Source organism: Tamandua tetradactyla, chromosome 2, assembly GCF_023851605.1.
Source record: "Tamandua tetradactyla isolate mTamTet1 chromosome 2, mTamTet1.pri, whole genome shotgun sequence".
NCBI lineage: Eukaryota > Metazoa > Chordata > Mammalia > Pilosa > Myrmecophagidae > Tamandua > Tamandua tetradactyla.
The window spans coordinates 79,943,249-79,962,909 of NC_135328.1; the positions used below are offsets into that span (position 1 = coordinate 79,943,249).

At 35.1% G+C, this 19,661-nt stretch overlaps 1 protein-coding gene across 9 annotated transcripts in view; it reads right to left on the minus strand.

The window, feature by feature from the left end:
* Window positions 1-19,661, minus strand: part of CNTLN (centlein) — a 417,071-nt gene that overhangs the window by 228,359 nt on the left and 169,051 nt on the right. For all 9 annotated transcript variants that reach the window (XM_077148088.1, XM_077148087.1, XM_077148091.1 and 6 more), the window contains one exon: window positions 13,452-13,585. In XM_077148088.1, the coding sequence (XP_077004203.1) occupies window positions 13,452-13,585 (134 nt within the window). The remainder of the gene's footprint in view (window positions 1-13,451; window positions 13,586-19,661) is intronic.

Below are 19,661 nucleotides of genomic sequence, written 5' to 3' on the forward strand. Positions count from 1 at the left end.
AAGTCTTAACAAATTTAAAAAGATTGAAATCATACACAACACTTTCTCGGATCATAAAGGAATGAAGTTGGAAATCAATAATAGGCGGAGTGCCAGAAAATTCACAAATACGTGGAGGCTCAACAACACACTCCTAAACAACGACTGGGTCAAAGAAGAAATTGCTAGAGAAATTAGCAAATACCTCGAGGCGAATGAAAATGAAAACACAACATATCAAAACTTATGGGATGCAGCAAAGGCAGTGCTAAGAGGGAAATTTATTGCCCTAAATGCCTATATCAGAAAAGAAGAAAAGGCAAAAATGCAGGAATTAACTGTTCACTTGGAAGAACTGGAGAAAGAACAGCAAACTAATCCCAAAGCAAGCAAAAGGAAAGAAATAACAAAGATTAGAGCAGAAATAAATGAAATTGAAAACATGAAAACAATAGAGAAAATCAATAAGACCAGAAGTTGGTTCTATGAGAAAATCAATAAGATTGATGGGCCCTTAGCAAGATTGACAAAAAGAAGAAGAGAGAGGATGCAAATAAATAAGATCAGAAATGGAAGAGGAGACATAACTACTGACCTCACAGAAATAAAGGAGGTAATAACAGGATACTATGAACAACTTTACGCTAATAAATACAACAATTTAGATGAAATGGACGGGTTCCTGGAAAGACATGAACAACCAACTTTGACTCAAGAAGACATAGATGACCTCAACAAACCAATCACAAGTAAAGAAATTGAATCAGTCATTCAAAAGCTTCCTAAAAAGAAAAGTCCAGGACCAGACGGCTTCACATCTGAATTCTATCAAACATTCCAGAAAGAATTAGTACCAACTCTCCTCAAACTCTTCAAAAAAATCGAAGCGGAGGGAAAACTACCTAATTCATTCTATGAAGCCAACATCACCCTCATACCAAAACCAGGCAAAGATATTACAAAAAAAGAAAACTACAGGCCAATCTCTCAAATGAATATAGATGCAAAAATCCTCAATAAAATTCTAGCAAATCGTATCCAACAACACATTGAAAGAATTATATATCATGACCAAGTAGGATTCATCCCAGGTATGCAAGGATGGTTCAACATAAGAAAATCAATTAATGTAATACACCATATCAACAAATCAAAGCAGAAAAATCACACGATCATCTCAATTGATGCAGAGAAGGCATTTGACAAGATTCAACATCCTTTCCTGTTGAAAACACTTCAAAGGATAGGAATACAAGGGAACTTCCTTAAAATGATAGAGGGAATATATGAAAAACCCACCTAATATCATCCTCAATGGGGAAAAATTGAAAACTTTCCCCCTAAGATAAGGAACAAGACAAGGATGTCCACTATCACCACTATTATTCAGCATTGTGTTGGAGCTTCTAGCCAGAGCAATTAGACAAGAAAAAGAAATACAAGGCATCAAAATTGGAAAGGAAGAAGTAAAACTATCACTGTTTGCAGACGATATGATACTATACGTCGAAAACCCGGAAAAATCCACAACAAAACTACTAGAGCTAATAAATGAGTACAGCAAAGTAGCAGTTACAAGATCAACATTCAAAAATCTGTAGCATTTCTATACACTAGCAATGAACAAGCGGAGGGGGAAATCAAGAAACGAATCCCATTTACAATTGCAACTAAAAGAATAAAATACCTAGGAATAAATTTAACTAAAGAGACAAAAAACCTATATAAAGAAAACTACAAAAAACTGCTAAAAGAAATCACAGAAGACCTAAATAGATGGAAGGGCATATCATGTTCATGGATTGGAAGACTAAATATAGTTAAGATGTCAATCCTACCTAAATTGATTTACAGATTCAATGCAATACCAATCAAAATCCCAACAACTTATTTTTCAGAAATAGAAAAACCAATAAGCAAATTTATCTGGAAGGGCAGGGTGCCCCGAATTGCTAAAAACATCTTGAGGAAAAAAAACGAAGCTGGAGGTCTCATGCTGCCTGACTTTAAGGCATATTATGAAGCCACAGTGGTCAAAACAGCATGGTATTGGCATAAAGATAGATATATCGACCAATGGAATCGAATAGAGTACTCAGATATAGACCCTCTCATCTATGGACATTTGATCTTTGATAAGGCAGTCAAGCCAACTCACCTGGGACAGAACAGTCTCTTCAATAAATGGTGCCTAGAGAACTGGATATTCATATGCAAAAGAATGAAAGAAGACCCATATCTCACACCCTACACAAAAGTTAACTCAAAATGGATCAAAGATCTAAACATTAGGTCTAAGACCATAAAACAGTTAGAGGAAAATAGGGAGATATCTTACGAATCTTACAATTGGAGGCAGTTTTATGGACCTTAAACCTAAAGCAAGAGCACTGAAGAAGGAAATAAATAAATGGGAACTCCTCAAAATTAAACACTTTTGTGCATCAAAGAACTTCATCAAGAAAGTAGAAAGACAGCCTACACAATGGGAATCAATATTTGGAAACGACATATCAGATAAAGGTCTAGTATCCAGAATTTATAATGAGATTGTTCAACTCAAGAACAAAAAGACAGCCAACCCAATTACAAAATGGGAAAAAGACTTGAATAGACACCTCTCAGAGGAGGAAATACAAATGGCCAAAAGGCACATGAAGAGATGCTCAATGTCCCTGGCCATTAGAGAAATGCAAATCAAAACCACAATGAGATATCATCTCACACCCACCAGAATGGTCATTATCAACAAAACAGAAAATGACAAGTGCTGGAGAGGATGTGGAGAAAGAGGCACACTTATCCACTGTTGGTGGGAATGTCAAACGGTGCAACCACTGTGGAAGGCAGTTTGGCGGTTCCTCAAAAAGCTGAATATAGAATTGCCATACGACCTAGCAATACCATTGCTGGGAATCTACTCAAGGGAATTAAGGGCAAAAACTCCAACGGACATTTGCACACCAATGTTTATAGCAGCGTTATTTACAATTGCAAAGAGATGGAAACAGCTAAAATGTCCATCAACAGACGAGTGGCTAAACAAACTGTGGTATATACATACGATGGAATATTATGCAGCTTTAAGGCAGGATAAACTTATGAAGCATGTAATGACATGGATGGACCTAGAGAACATTATGCTGAGTGAGTCTAGCCAAAAACTAAAAGACAAATACTGTATGGTCCCAATGATGTGAATCAACACTCGAGAATAAACTTGGAATATGTCATTGGTAACAGAGTTCAGCAGGAGTTAGAAACAGGGTAAGATAATGGGTAATTGGGGCTGATGGGATACAGACTGTGCAATAGGACTAGATACAAAAACTCAAAAATGGACAGCACAATAATACCTAATTGTAAAGTAATCATGTTAAAACACTGAATGAAGCTGCATCCGAGCTATAGGTTTTTGTTTTGTTTTGTTCTTACTATTATTACTTTTATTTTTTTCTCTATATTAACATTTTGTATCTTTTTCGGTTATATTGCTAGTTCTTCTAAACCGATGCGAATGTACTAAGAAACGATGATCATGCATCTATGTGATGATGTTAAGAATTACTGATTGCATATGTAGAATGGTATGATTTCTAAAAAAAAAAAAAGGACAGCACAATACTACCTAATTGTAATGTAATTATGTTAAAACACTGAATGAAGCTGCATCTGAGCTATAGTTGTTTTTTTTTCTTATATATTTTTTATTTTTATTTTTATTTTTTCTCTATATTATCATTTTATTTCTTTTTCTGTTGTCTTGCCATTCTTTTTCTAAATCGATGCATATGTACTAAGAAATGATGATCATACATCTATGTGATGATATTAAGAATTACTGATTGCATATGTAGAATGGAATGATTTCTAAATGTTGTGTTAGTTAATTTTTTAATTAATAAAAAAAAAGAAAAAAAAAAAAAAGAAGGGACAATACCATAAAAAAAAAAATAATAAAAGAAGCTATAGGTCTGTAAACTGTCTCAAGTATGGAAACTAATTAAGGTGCCATGACTCCATGTTTTTTATTCAAATTACACTTTTGTTCACTTGATCAAGATTTATTCTGCTTATATAGATCAAGTGAGAATTTATAAGACTTCCCATCTATTTTATTTTTAGGTACCCCATGATCTACTAGTCAATACCACATGTCTGTGTGTCAGACCATTTTGATTACTGCTTTGAGTAGGCTGTCCATTGTGGTAGCCATGCCCATATTGCTTTGGCAAATAGGTGTTGCCACTTGGCTTCTGCCAACCCAGGATCATTATCCCCATTGTGATTAAGGATCTAAGTTCACTGACAGCAATTCCCAATGTAATATCTGACCTACAATGAAGAGCAACTACAGAGCTCTTTCAGAATGATGGAGTTACTCCCAAATTTATTCCTCACAGTCCTGCTAAAAGGAGTGTACTCTGAACATTCCTGGGGTGGGTGAGCAAGTCCTACATGATAAATCTACTCTAACATTCTAATCTCTCTAAGCCTTTGATCTCTTCATCGACATTATACCAAAGCACTTCCTATCTCAGATAATCCAGGCCACTTTGTGGTTGCTGTTTCAGCCAACCACCCAAACAAATTATCAGAGTCCTTTCTAACCCCTCAGGCTATAACACTGAATCCAGAGTCTCTGTTTCCTTCCACCACTATCCTACACCCTTAATATCTATTCCCACACATATGCCCTTTCTGATCTCTATGTAAACTGCAGTTCTTCTGGAGTATAGAGCATTTTCTAAAGGGTCATATAAGTACCTCACCTTCTGGAGCCTGTTGGTATTTCAACTTCAGGGGGTGGGGGTGGGTTATGAGAAGAATTAGAAGTGTCTTGTAAGCCAACTACCTAGGGCATTCCACGGTAGTTTCATGTGAAACAGGATTAATCTCTTCAGACAGAGGAGTGAGGGCTGTTAGCTCAGGAGAAGTAGTTACAGGTTTATCAGGCATAGCAGGATTATCCTCTTCAGGTCCAGGTTGAATGACAGATTCCTCAGGGAAGTATACAGGTTGGGAAGCTGGTTCCTCAGGGAGACCATTACAGATTTGTCTGGCAAAGATCAGCTAGGGTTTCAATGTCTGCATCCCCATCATTACCAATTCATAATCCTCCATCCCAATTTTTAGGATTCCATTCCTTTTCGAAAGCAATACCCTTACTTTAACAGTATATACCCTGTGTATTAGTTAGGGTTCTCTAGAGAAACAGAATCAACAGGGAACACTTGCAAATATAAAATTTATAAAAGTGTCTCACGTGACCGCAGGAACGCAGAGTCCAAAATCCACAGGGCAGGCTGTGAAGCCGACGACTCTGATGGATGGCCTGGATGAACTCCACAGGAAAGGCTCACCAGCCGGAGCAGGAATGGGGCCTGTCTCCTCTGAGTCCTCCTTAAAAGGCTTCCGTGATTAGATTTAGCATCACTAATTGCAGAAGACATTCCCCTTTGGCTGATTACAAATGGAATCAGCTGTGGATGCAGCTGACGTGCTCATGACCTAATCCTACGAAATGTCCTCATTGCAACAGACAGGCCAGCACTTGCCCAATCAGATAAACAGGTACCACAACTTGGCCAAGTTGACACATGTCCCTAACCATGACACCCTGCAAGTGTGAGAATTTAGTTTATATTATTCAGCCATTCATACAATGAGACTCTGGGTCTGGTTTTCAGAAATCTCAAGTCTGTAGCTACATGAAATAAGATTTTCTTTCATGGCACACACAGAAACGTCATGCCCTTCATGTGGCACTTACGTTGAGAATTGAAGCCCTGAGCTCATCTCTTTCTTTTATAACTGTATCCAGCATATTCAGGAACAACCAGCCAATAGTATTATGCCTTTTAACTCCATAAAACTCTGCTGAGGTATCAAAAACACTCTAACCCAGATCCTTCCCTCTTATATGCATTTGATATATCCATCTCAAATGGATAGCCATATCCAGTGGTGATATTTTGCATATTTCTATTGCCAGCTCACCATGGATCATCAGTGCCATCTTGATCATTGGAAATACAGTCATTAATGCCTCTGAATCTAATCAGATTAGAGAATCAATTCCAAAAACCTCAGTACCAATTCAAAAATCTCATTCTTAAGATTCTGTTTTACAAGAACCACTCCTAGTACCAAGGCTGTATCAGTCAGGGTTCTTTTGGAAAATAGATCTGACAGGAAAGATCTGCAAATATTAAGAGATTTTTATAAAAATTGTTTCACATAACTATAGGTTGTGCAAGTCCAAATTTCACAGGGAAAGCCACAAGCTGAGAACTTCCATGAAGGTTTTCAATGATATCTCCAGGAGAAGCTGGCTGACTGAAGTAGAGATGGAAATTCTCTTCTGACTGCTGAAATCATCACTTCTCCTTTCAAAGCCTTCAACTGATTGGAAAAGACTTCTCTCACTGTTGAAGGCAATCTCCTCTGTTGATTGCAGATACAATCAGCCATAGATGAAATCAACTTTCTAATTAATTAGGCCCCTGAGATATCCTCACAGTAACAATCAGCCCAGTGTTTACCTGACCAAACTGGATACCATAAGTAGGCTACACTGACAGATGAACTTAATCCTCATACCATCCTTCTATTAACCATTTAAAACCTCAATATTTCACAAATTAAAGTCCAAAACATGGGAGAGAGGGGAAAAGAAAACTAATAATGCCACAATGTCTCCAGGAAATGTAATACTCAGCAAAGGAAGGGAGAAGAGACAGATGGTAATAGCATGCTAACTGTCTACCTTGCCAGAACTATCACAAATACCACACAGAGGGTTGGCTCACAGTTGTGAGGCTAACTACAAGAAGTCCCTAATCAAGATATTGGTAAGGCATGCTTTCAGAACTGAAGACTAGTTTTCTGGTGCTTGCTGTTGGCAGTTCTTGAGGTTACTTGACTTGTGTTTCTACCTCCTGTCACATGGCAAGTGTCCTTTCCTTTCTTGCTGCTGTGGCTTTTGGGTTCTTTCTATAAAGTCTCCAGTAACTTAGATTAAGGGATTCCCTGGTAAAGTTTGCCTCACCTAAAAATAACATCTTCCAAAGGTCCTATTTACAGTGAGTTCACATCCAAAGGGATGCAGATTAAGATGAACAACATGTATGTGTTGGGGTACATAATTCAAACTACCACACAGATTTCTTATTAGGGGGCGCAAGGGTAGTTCAGTGGTAGAATTCTCGCCTGCCATGTGGGAGACCAGGTTTGATTCCCAGCCCATGCACTTTCCAAAAAACAAACAAGCAAAACAAACAACAAACAAAAATTCAACAAATGGTGCTGCGATAATGGGAAACTCACATGGAAAAAGAATGAAATGTGACCCTGCCATACAGCATACCAAAAAAAATCCAAACTACCACACTGGGTACTGCCATTTTTAATGAATAATATGGGAAAAAATATCAAAGAAGATAGGCAATAAATGTAGGAGAAAATTCTATCCGAGTATATGTTCTAGTTTGTTAGCTGTCGGAATGTAATATACCAGAAATGGAATGGCTTTTAAAAGGGGGAATTTAATGAGTTGCTAGTTTATAGTTCTAAGGCTGAGGAGATGTCCCAATTAGACAAGTCTATAGAAATGCTCAATCAAAGGCATCCAGGGAAAGTATACCTTGGTTCAAGAAGGTCAATGAAGTTCAGGTTTTCTCTCTCAGCTGAGAAGACACATGGCAAACACAGTCAGGGCATCTCTCTAAGCTGGAAGGATATATGGAAAACACCACATCATCTGCTAGCTTTCTCTCCTGGCTTCTGGTTTCATGAAGCTCCCCAGGAGGCATTTTCCTTCTTCATCGCCAAAGCTCACTGGCTCATGGACTCTCTGCTTCGTGACTATGTTATTCTGCTCTGCTCTCTCTCAATCTCATCTCCAAATGTTTCCTCTTTTATAGCACTCCAGTAAACCAATCAAGACCCACCCAAATGGGTGGAGACATGTTGTCACCTAATCCAGTTTAACAACCACTCTTGACTAAATCACATCATTCAGGGAGATGATCTGATTACAGTTTCAAACATACAGTATTGAATAAGGATTATTCTACCTTTATGAAATGGGATTTTGATTAAAACATGGCTTTTCTAGGGGGCATACTTCCTTTCAAACCAGCACAGTATAGTATAGCATATACTAGACAGAAGAAGTAGGTAAATGCTGCATTTAGAAGGGAGATATATGAAGATAAAACATACCACCCTGCCATACCCTGTAAAATATAGCCGTTTAACTTTTCCTCCAATGTTAGAAGAATTTGCTATCTAATAATGTGAGACCCAAAATTAGTAGGTGGCTTGAATTTAAGAACCATTCTGAACAAACTATATGTATCTTCAATCATAAGAACTATACTTAAGAACTGAGAGATACACATACCAAGAGAGGCACTTGGAGGATAAAAACTAAGTAAAGGAGACTCATGTCTCTTATCTCACACTAGCTTCCTGGTAACAATCAGTTAGTGGAATGAAAGCATAAAATTACAATATTTAAGTAATGTTTCTTTTCTTTATCTTTACCTCCCCACACTATCATCTAAAAAATATACATTACAGCCTACCAAATCTATACAGCTCATGTGACTCCATCACCTGAGGCCAATTAGCTGCAGTCTTTGTCTCCTTGTACCACTTCCAGACTAGTATAAAAAGGTCAACATAGGGCATGGTATGAGCAGTTAACTTTGACCAATGTAAGACAAAAGACCTGAGAAAATCAGCCAGATACATTTTCTTCTTCTTCCATCTCATGAATTGCTCTGGGGTCTGGTTTCTCTTACAGCCTGTGCAGGATCAACATGGGTAGCTAATTTAGTACATGTGTTTTGTCTCTTCATAACAAATCACAAGGCATAAGCTGACATAATTATTATGCATCATTTTGAATTACTTTTCATCTTTCCTTGCCTCAGATTCTTTTTCCCTCATTCACTTTGCACTGGAATTGTATCTCCCAAGTAAAAAATCAGTATTTAATCCCTAACTCAGTCTCTGTTTTCTAGAGTAACTGAGAAAAGACAGTTGTTTAATAGATGAAATGAAAACTATAACGCATAAAAAAAGAGAAATGCAATAATAGTATTTAAATACATAGTGAGAGCAGTGATGAGCAAAATTAATGCTATAGAAGATAAAATTAATTCTGCTAGGTTCAAACCTGAAAGGAAGGAAAAAGTAAAGAAAAAATCAAAGGGAAGTCTGGGCTATGTTAAAAGAGAGTGCTGAGAACCAATGCTTCCTCCCATCTCAGGAACGATGTTAAGTTCTGTAGAAAACACTATATTTTTAACAGATAAATCCAATAGTCTTTCACTTAAAGCAGTGCTATCTAGCAGAAGGAATGGACCATGGGACAAATAAGGATTACCCCGTAGATCCTTAATTTGATAACAAAGCAGACAGAGTTTTAGATAGTTCCTCTAGGTTTTTCTGCAGCTAACAATCTCAGTGGCTTACAGAAACTAAACGTTTATTTCTTGCTCACATTACATGTGTCTGTCCTCTATTTTAAGAAAAAACTGGAGCAGCAAACGGTATTGGGAATATGCCACTCTCCTTAGCAGAGGGTAAAGAGCAAAGGCAGACCAAGCAATGATTCTTTCAAAAAGTGTGCCCAGACAGCATATATTACTTTCACTCTCATTCCACTGCCCAAAATAAGTCACATGGATATCTGATGTCAATGGAGAAAGCATTCTCCAGCAACAGGGAAGACCTCAGTAAAAATGAGCTTACAGGATAACTTAAATAGCAGAGGAATGAACACATTAAGAACAAATAGTTTAGTGATGAGTTCTGAAGCAATGTAAATATAGAACTGAACCGAAAAATCTACGGGCATTGTGATTACACAAGAGAAGATAAATGTTATAATTCCTGAAATGCAAATTGAAGAGTATTTTAAAAAGTTGACTATATGCCCTAATTTCGAAAGTATTTACAGCAGGGTATCAAAACCAGCTAAAGGTAGTAAGGAACAAAATCATAATGACATTAACTTTCAAAGTTTTTCATGCCATTTCCTTGTTCACTTCACAGAGATTAACAGTTAATGTTTCTTATAGGAAAATAATAATTGTCTGAGATTTAATAATTCCCTAATTTTCACTTATTTTTCTTTCACAGTCTTATTTTCCATTACATCAAAAAAAGTTATTATTAAAAGAGCATGTACAACTTTGGATGATTACATGGTATGTGAATATATAATATATATCAATAAAAGATAAAAAAACAAAAAAGAGAGCATGTACAATCTAGTCCCTTTTATCTAAACATTTCTGTCTACTTAGTATAGAATCTATAAATATCAACTGAAAGAAATCTGGAATGAACCCCACCAAATTTTAATGGCTTTTATTTCTCTGGAATAGTATTTTTGTATTTTTGTAAGCTGTATGGCATGGTCACATTTTATTCTTTTTCCATATGAGTATTCCATTTGGTGAATTTTGGTTTGTCTTTGCTGGTTTCTTTTTTGTTTTGACAAGTGCATGGGCCAGGAATAGAATCTGGGTCTTCCGTACAGCAGGCAAGAATTCTACCACTGAACCACCCTCGTACCCTAGAGTAGTATTTTTAATGTAAGGTTTATTTCCCCCTCTGTCTTCTTACTACTTGTCTTTTCTGCATGTATATTTTTATAGTTCACATATATCATTTATATAAAAATAATTACATTGCTATTAGTTATACAAATGTAAACAGAAATAAGGCAGGAACAGAAATATTAATTTCAGAGCAATTAGAATTCAGGAAAAAGATTACCAGAAAAAAGTAAAAAACCCAATCCAAATCAAAAACAGAGTAATTGTTAACACTTTATATACAGATTACAGCACATTAAAACATGTACAGTAAAAACGATAAGTGAGAGAGAGAGAAAATCAGTTGGAACCAATATGAAAGGAAAGGTCTCATTTAAAACAGCAACAAACTAAACATGAAATAGCTGGGAGCAAATATAACAAAAAATGTCCAAAACTTATAAGAGGAACAACTTAAAACACTTAAAAAGGACACCAAGGTAAATAAATGGAATGGGACTCCATACTACGACACTGTGGAACAGGAAGACAGGACATGGATATCAATTGTCCTTAGGATTCCCTGTAAATTTGATGTTCTAATAAAAATACCAATCAAGAATTAAGACAGAAAAATTAATAAGCAATAATACCCAGGAAAGCTTTAAAAAAAGAGCAATAAGGGAGAATGTATATATATTCTCTTAACCATTCATCATCATCTCTACCTACTCTGTTCCCTGAGAGGCCAGCCTATAGGAAAGTAACAATTACCTTTCCTTGTCCTTGTCCTCTGAATCTGACTGAATTTGAACTGTGGTAGGAGACAAGAGCATAAAAAGAAAAGAAATCTGCATATTAATTTCCCTGGCCCCCTATCTGTTGAATCACAGTTTGGCAGTGACTATATTCCTCTATTTAAAGCCACTGCTTTCATTAGGCAGCCTCCCTCTCAGGTTTATACTTTTCACTGAAGTTCGGAAATAGCTCCTTTCCTTGCCCTTCTGGTCCAGGAATGGTACTGTCTTTTTCTAAATCTAAGATTCTATTCTTATCTAGAATTGCTCTGTGGGCTTTGGCTTAAAAAATAATACCACCAATTAATAACCAATAAATCTATCACCTATAAAATTTATACTCATCTTCAGCACCTTAAGAAGTTTCCCTAATTGTGATACAATGAATCTGATAAAATTCTAGTTTATTTTAATTTTGTGAGCTTCAATGAAGTTAAAAAGTCTCTGTGCTGGTTTGAAACGATGTATGGACCCTAGAAAAGCCATGTTTTAATCAAAACCCCATTTGGTAATGCAGAATAATCCCTATTCAATAACGTATGTTTGAATCTGTAATTAGATCTTCTCCCTGGAGATGTAACCCAATCAAGAGTGGTTGTTAAGCTGGATTAGGTGATGTATGTCTCCACCCATTTGGGTGGGTCTTGATTAGTTTCTGAAGTCCTATAAAAGAGGAAACATTTTGGGAAATGGGAGATTCAGAGAGCAGAGAATGCTGCAGCACCATGAAATCTAGAGTCCATCAGCCAGCGCTTTGGAGATGAAGAAGAAAGACGCCTCCTGGGGAGCTTCATGAAACAGGAAGCCATGAGAGAAAGCTAGCAGATGACGCTGTGTTCGCCATGTGCCCGCCATGTGCTCTTCCAACTGAGGGAGAAACCGTGACTGTGCTCACCATGCGCCTTCTCAGATAAGAGAGAAACCCTGAACTTCATTGGCCTTCCTGAACCAAGGTGTCTTTCCCTGGATACCTCTGATTGGACATTTCTATAGACTTGCTTTAATTGGGACATTGTCTCAGCTTTAGAACTGTAAACTAGCAACTTATTAAATTCCCCTTTTTAAAAGCCATTCTGTTTTTGGCATATTGCATTCCAGCATCTAGCAAACTAGACTGGTCTCTTATCCAAAATTAAATTCACAGTGGCATATTTAAATTTGCAAAACTATATTTTACCCAATGGGAAAAGTGCCTCCATATAATACTAAATAGACTCCCATATCCATACCCACTAAAGTGAAATATAATTCACAACCAAGTTTTACCAAAAGAGAACTCTATCAATGTGCACCAAAATGGCAGTTGACTGCCGCCATATTACACTGAGAGTTTTTTAATTAAATTGATTAAAATCAATCCCACAAAGTAAATCATAACCTCTATAAGCACACTTTCTATCCCATCCTCTGATGCCACCAAAAAATAAACATATATTAATCTGTTAACAAAGCAAACATTCTGTCCTGCTTTATTCTCTTTAAAACTATTTTCTGGGTGGGCCACAGTGGCTCAGCAGGTAAGAATGCTTGCCTGCCAAGCCCAAGGACCCAGGTTCGTTTCCCGGTGCCTGCCCATGTTAAAAAAAAAAAAAAAAAAAAACTATTTTCTGATAATTATAAAATAAATTAACAAGTAGTTTAAAAGTCTTTCAAAACACTTAAAAATACAAGAGCATTGTGCTCATTTCTTCAAAAACTGAGTACTATAAAACTTTGTTGATATATAAATAATATTTCACAAATGAAACTATAAAATAAAACAAAAAGTCAAAATTGTGTTTCTGAGTTTCTATAGACCTTATAACAATAATGAATATTATGGAACACATGATTAGGAATTTTGGAAGTAAACAACAAAAGAATGCACGATCTTTGTTAAATATTGAAACACAAGGGCACTTTTTTGACCATGCTCCCCAATCCTATCAATACTCCTGATTCTACTGAGTAACTGTTCCCACACTGGTATATATAATTCTTAGTATTTCCAATGCACAAATATATGTAGCAGCAGAAAACGTACCATTATTTTGGAGTCTTTATAATAAACACAAATGGTACCATTCTGAATAACTAATGAAATTCTTACAATGTTAAACTAAAAATTGAATACACTTACCTGACCAGGGTAATATCCATATCCTTCTGTATAAGTTCAGTCTGTTTATTATTCAACTGTAATGACAGGGCATTATATTTACTCTGTGATACTTCAATTTCTTTTCTTGCTTCAATTAAACTGTCTTCAAAGGTCTAAAATTGGAACACATATCACAATCAAACATAATAAATATCAATGTAATAAAAAGTGTCTGTTAAATTTAACTATTCTACAGGATGACAGAAAAAACTTGCTGTGTTTTAAATAGATGTTCTCATTTAATTTTTAAAAATTAGTGTGAACAATAACTTTTATACAAGGCATAGATTATTTCTGAAAAAAATATTTTAAAAAAAGGATTATGGCTTCCTAGCATGAAATGTTAGAAACTGACTTGAAAATCTGTATAGAATGTTTTATTAAAATTATAGTTCATTAACAATAGCTTCAAATAAATTGAGTAGATTGAAATACTAGTGGTCAATGAGAGGGTGAGGTAAAAGACATGGTATGTATGGGTTTTCTCTTTCTTTTTTTATTTCTTTTGCTGGAGTGATGCAAGTGTTCAAAAAAATGATTATGGTGATGAATACATAACTATGTGATGATACTGTGAACCACTGATTGTACACCATGTGTGGAATGTTTGTATGTTAAGTTTTTACAATAAAATTATTAAAATAAAAAATACAATAAATTATTGTGCAATGAAAAACAGATATATCATTATTTCCATTTCCTCTACTTTAAACACAAACACTGATTCAGTCAGGAAAAAATAAGACAGTATTACAAACTTATCTTCAACTTTCAAGGTTTCAGACTCAAATCATTTACTGAGTTCTCCTGATATTGGTGAAATTTCACCTGAAGTTCTTCAAAGTTAGCCATTTCCTACTGACCATTCTCTAAATTTTTTTTCTTTCTAAAACAATTTACAAAATTGATACTATAGGGTGGACCACGGTGGCTCAGCAGGCAGAATTCTCATCTGCCATGCCGGAGACTGGGGTTCAAGTCCCAGTGCCTGCCCGAGCAAAAAAAAAGAAAAGAAAAAATTGATATTATATTGTTTAAACATATATTACCTAAAAATAGATTATAAAATTAGTTTAATTTTTTTCATAGAAAATTAAATGATCACAAAAACTATGCATTCACTATTTCAAAAGTAGGGACTAGGCTTTATGTCAAACATTACAAAACGATTCTCACCAAGCTTCCCACCCCATTTACCAGAGTGATATTTTAAAGATTAAAATATTGGCAAAGCTGCCCACTGCCTCAAGTATTCAAACTAACATACCAAATATCAGCAAGGGACAAGAGTCGCCAATCAGATTACTAAAAGGCTTATTTCCAGACTAGGGAATGCAAGAAAGCCAAAGACCTCAAAACTGCTTAACAGAGACACATGCACATTAGAGTAGGGGAAGGAACCAAGAAAACATTCCAACTCAAAATGAACCTCTCTCAACAAGAGAGTCAATGACATGAATTATAAGGAGACAAATACATCCTAGTAAAATGCAAATATTAGGAACATCTGAAAATGACTTTAAAATAAATATATTTAACATCCTAAAATAGGTAAATATTATGAAACAAATACAGAAAAACAAGGATGCCAAGTGGAAAATGACAGTTGGTAGCAAGAATAGAATTGGGAGCCAAACTAAAAAGTTACTACAAAAATCCAAATAAGGCCTGATAGTGGCTTGACAAGTAACATCAGAAGAGGTGGTAAAAAGAGTACCACACTGAATACTCAGATTTGGGATATATTGTAAAAGCAGAAATCACAGGACATGTTGATAAATTATCTATGGAATAGCAGAGAAAAAGTCCTTTAAAGGTCTCCCTAGGGATGTGGCCCAAGCAAATAGGTGAAAAGTAGTACAATAAACCATAACAAGACATGCTAGAGAAGGCATGAGTTTGAGAACAGAAACTCAGATGTCTACTTCAGACAGGTAGAGTAGATGTTTTTATATCATTAGAAAATACTAGAATAAGTTAGAACAAGCTTTCCAATAAGCTTTAAAACCTAGACAAAACATTTTTTTAAACACAATAAAGAATAAATGACAAAACTATCAGTACTACTAAGTAAAAAACAGAAGAAAAGAAAGGAGAAAGCTATCCCTGAATTCATGTGGTCTTAAAGGCAGATCTCGTGTAGAATTCCAACCTGGATTTTCATTTTTGGGGAGGCAGGGAATCCCAAATCTGGGTCCTGGCCTACAGTAGCCCCATAAAAAGCATCTTCCCAAGGTACTTGCCAGAAGATAAAAATATACCTCCTCTCTGAAGGAAGGCCCCTTGGTCCTAGGAGTAGAGAGAATCAAAGTGAAATTTTTCACCATTATCCACTGTATAATGTTTGATATGAAGCATGTGATTATATTACTCATTCAAAATTTAAAAATTCCAAAAGAAGCAGAAAAAGAAATAGAAAATTTCAAAAAGATAAACAAATTTAACAAATACCAATAATTTGAGCCAGGTATTTAAAATCTATTCACAACAAGACCCTGCTAGATTCTAAAGGTTTATGAGAAAGGTCTGTGAAAATCTTAAGAAACGAACAACCAGAGCCCTACTGAAAAATGTTATAGAGGAAAGAAAAATACAGAGTGCTCCCAACTCATTTTATGAAATTTACATGACCTTTTATCCAAATCAGAAAAGGGCAGGAGTTGAAGGAAAAATTTTACGGCAAGCTCACTTAAGAACATAGATGCAAAAATCACAAATAAGCTATTAGTGTTGAAGAAAAGATTTTATTATTGAGATTATTTGAGTTCTAGAAATGCAAGGATGGTTTAACATTAGAAAATGTACTAACATAATTCACCAAAATAAAAGGTTACAGGGGAAAAAATTCCTACAACACCTTTTCATGATGATCAAAAAGAAAGCTACCAACAATACATGTAAATGGTATAAATTTCTTAATTGATAATAGTTACATCAAAAACATTAAGAAACATCACAATTTATGGTGAAATATTCCTAAAATATCAGTAACAAATTGAAGATACCCACTAGCATTGTTTTAATAAAGGATGTCCTGGGGATGTTAGCCAATATAATAGAAAGAAAAACAAAATTGAAGATACAAATATTGCTAAGGAAAAAAGTACACTCTTGTTATTGGATGTCATCTGATTCCTCACAAAGAAAATACAAACATTAGAACTAAATAGATTTAGCATGACTGCAGAATAAAAAAAATAACTCAACTATTTTTCTACATAAACATTTACAATAGCAACAAGAAACACAAATTAACTAGAAAACAATCTTAAAAGCAGCATGCAAGATAATTCTATGACCTTACTGAAAAATATTAAATACAACCTAAAGAGAGATGCTATGTTCACGTGCCCCAATTCTTTCCAAATTTATCTACAAATACAATGCAGTTATAATAAATACTGTAATGATTTTTATCGATCTTAGTAAGCTGGTGCTAAAATTAATAAGGAGCAATAAGCCACATATAACCAAGACTATTTTGAAGAAAAAGAACAAATGACAGGAACTCTTCCAATCAGATATAAAAATTTTTAACAAGCTTTAAAAATTGAAAAATGTGGTCCTGGAATAGGGATAAGCAAATAGTAGACCACAGAAACACAAAATAAAATCCAGATTGGAAGTACCCTTAAAGACCTTTGAGGAAAGACTAGGTTATTCAATATATGGTACTGGTACTACCCCGATCAAAAAGAAATCCACCTGACCTAGGCCAAACATACCCTATCCTTCTTTCCAATTTTCTCTTCGTAGCAATTTTCACCATGTCACATACCTAATTTTTAAGTTGCCTATCTGTTTATTGTATATCCTATGACAATTATAAGCATAAATGCACCAAACAATAGATGCAAAAAAAAACTGAAGAAAATATTGACAGAATATAAGCATATAGAATATAAGAATATAGAATATAAATGCCATGAAAACACGGATGAATTAAACTATTGTTTCTTAGTCACTATGTACTGCCAGTCACATAGTGTGTATTGAGTAAATCTTTGTCAAATGTGATCAGTAATTTTTTTTTTTTCCTCTGACCTCATACCAACATATATCCCATCGCTTCCAGGTAATAAGAGACTAACCCACTTCCTCTAAATTCCCCCTGTGCTAGCTTTCAAGGAATGCTATAAAAATTACAAAAGGAATTTACTGTGTCTGAGTTTTGAAAGCTAGAAGTCTAAATCCATGTTTCTGCAGGTCAGACTTTCACTGAGATTTATAGCATTCTGGTGGTTGCTAGCCAGCAATCCATAACTAATATATGCCCCCCTCACATGGCCATCCGTCTCCTCTTCACTCTTATTGTTTATAAGGACTTCAGTCATATCGGATTAAGATTCATCCTGATTCAATTTTACCTCACTTAAAAAAGATCTTCAACAAAGCTATTTACAAATGAATTCATACCCACAGTACTGGAGATTAGGACTTGAGCATATCTTTTCCCATTATACTTTCTCTGAGTCAATAAATCCGCAATGGACTAAAACAGACTAAATGAGAAAGAAAAATGACTCCTTCCCGCAAGATTCTAATACTTGACTAACCAAACTCAACAAACTGGTAGTGGATGCTATGGTGCTTTTGTTTCTTTCCCTTAAAAGAACCACTTTAATTCCCCAAATTTTGAGAGATACTCCTATCGGGGTATTCCCTATAGAAACAATCTAAATAAAGCACCCACTTCCTTGGCTTTTGAAGCATTTTTTAAATTTGACATTTTGTTTCTATGACTCTATGATGATTGACAGAATTGTCAGTCCTCCTCATCATTAACAACCTCTACATCTGAGAGGATATTTAGGTGACTATCTCTTGTAAGATTTTTTCTGTATTTCAGTAGCAGAAACTACATTTAATTAAGACAAATGATGTCTTTTCACTTGAAAGAGTTTAGAATCATAACCTTCACTTTGGAGTTTAAGGGACAGGATTAACCTAATCTAGCTATATTGAGCCTTAGAATACAATCCTCTAAAGAACTGTGAAGGGTTCCAAGGGAGACCACAGCACCAATTATCTGTTGATTTCCTTAAACTAGAATGAATAAATAACTAATGATACAGACAAAAACAAACTCTTCAAGTGGACATAGTTGATATCCTGTTGACAACAAATATTATATCCTTCCCTTGGAGTCAAATGAATTCAGATATTCAGCATGATATAAAATTGGTACTCAGAAATCAGTTGTAGAGCAAAGGAGAAAGAGGGCGGCAACAAAATAGTAAAAAAAAAAAAAAAAAAGTCAGTTGTATTTATAGCCAATAATAAACAATCAGAAAAGGAAATTAAGAAACAAATTCCATTAATAACAGCATCCATACTAATAAAACACTTAGAAGCAAATTCAACCAGCAGGGCTTGAGAAATGATGATATTCCTAGATAAGCAAATCTTGAAGGAGTTCATTATCACTAGACCTACTTTATAAGAAAAGCTAAAAGGAGTGATTCAAGTTAAAATGAAACTTCACTAGATAGTAACTCAAACACATATGAAGAAATAAAGAGCACCATAAAAGTAGCTACACAGGTAATTTTATAAAAGCATAAATGTATCTTACATGTAAATCTTTTTGCCAGGCTTTAAAAAATAATTGCATAAAGCAATAATTATAAATGTGTGTTGATGAGCACAAAATGTATTAAAGATGAAAGCTGTGCAAATAACAGCATAAGGAGTAGGAGGGAAACAAAGGTTTACAGGAGAAAGGCTTTAATGTACCAACAAAATTAAGCTGGTATTAATCCAAACTAGACTTTTTAAAATTAAGATGTTACTTATATACCCAGAGCAAACACTAAGAAAATAACTTTAAAAATCTGTAATACTTTTGTGCATCAAAGAACTTCATCAAGAAAGTAGAAAGACAGCCCACACAATGGGAGACAATATTTGGAAATGACATATCAGATAAAGGTTTAGTATTCAGAATTTATAAAGAGATTGTTCAACTTAACAACCAAAAGACAGCCAACCCAATTACAAAATGGGAAAAAGACTTGAACAGACACTTCTCAGAAGAGGAAATACAAATGGCCAAAAGGCACAAGAAGAGATGCTCAATGTCCCTGGCCATTAGAGAAATGCAAATCAAAACCACAATGAGATATCATCTCACACCCACCAGAATGGCCATTATCAACAAAACAGAAAATGACAAGTGCTGGAGAGGAT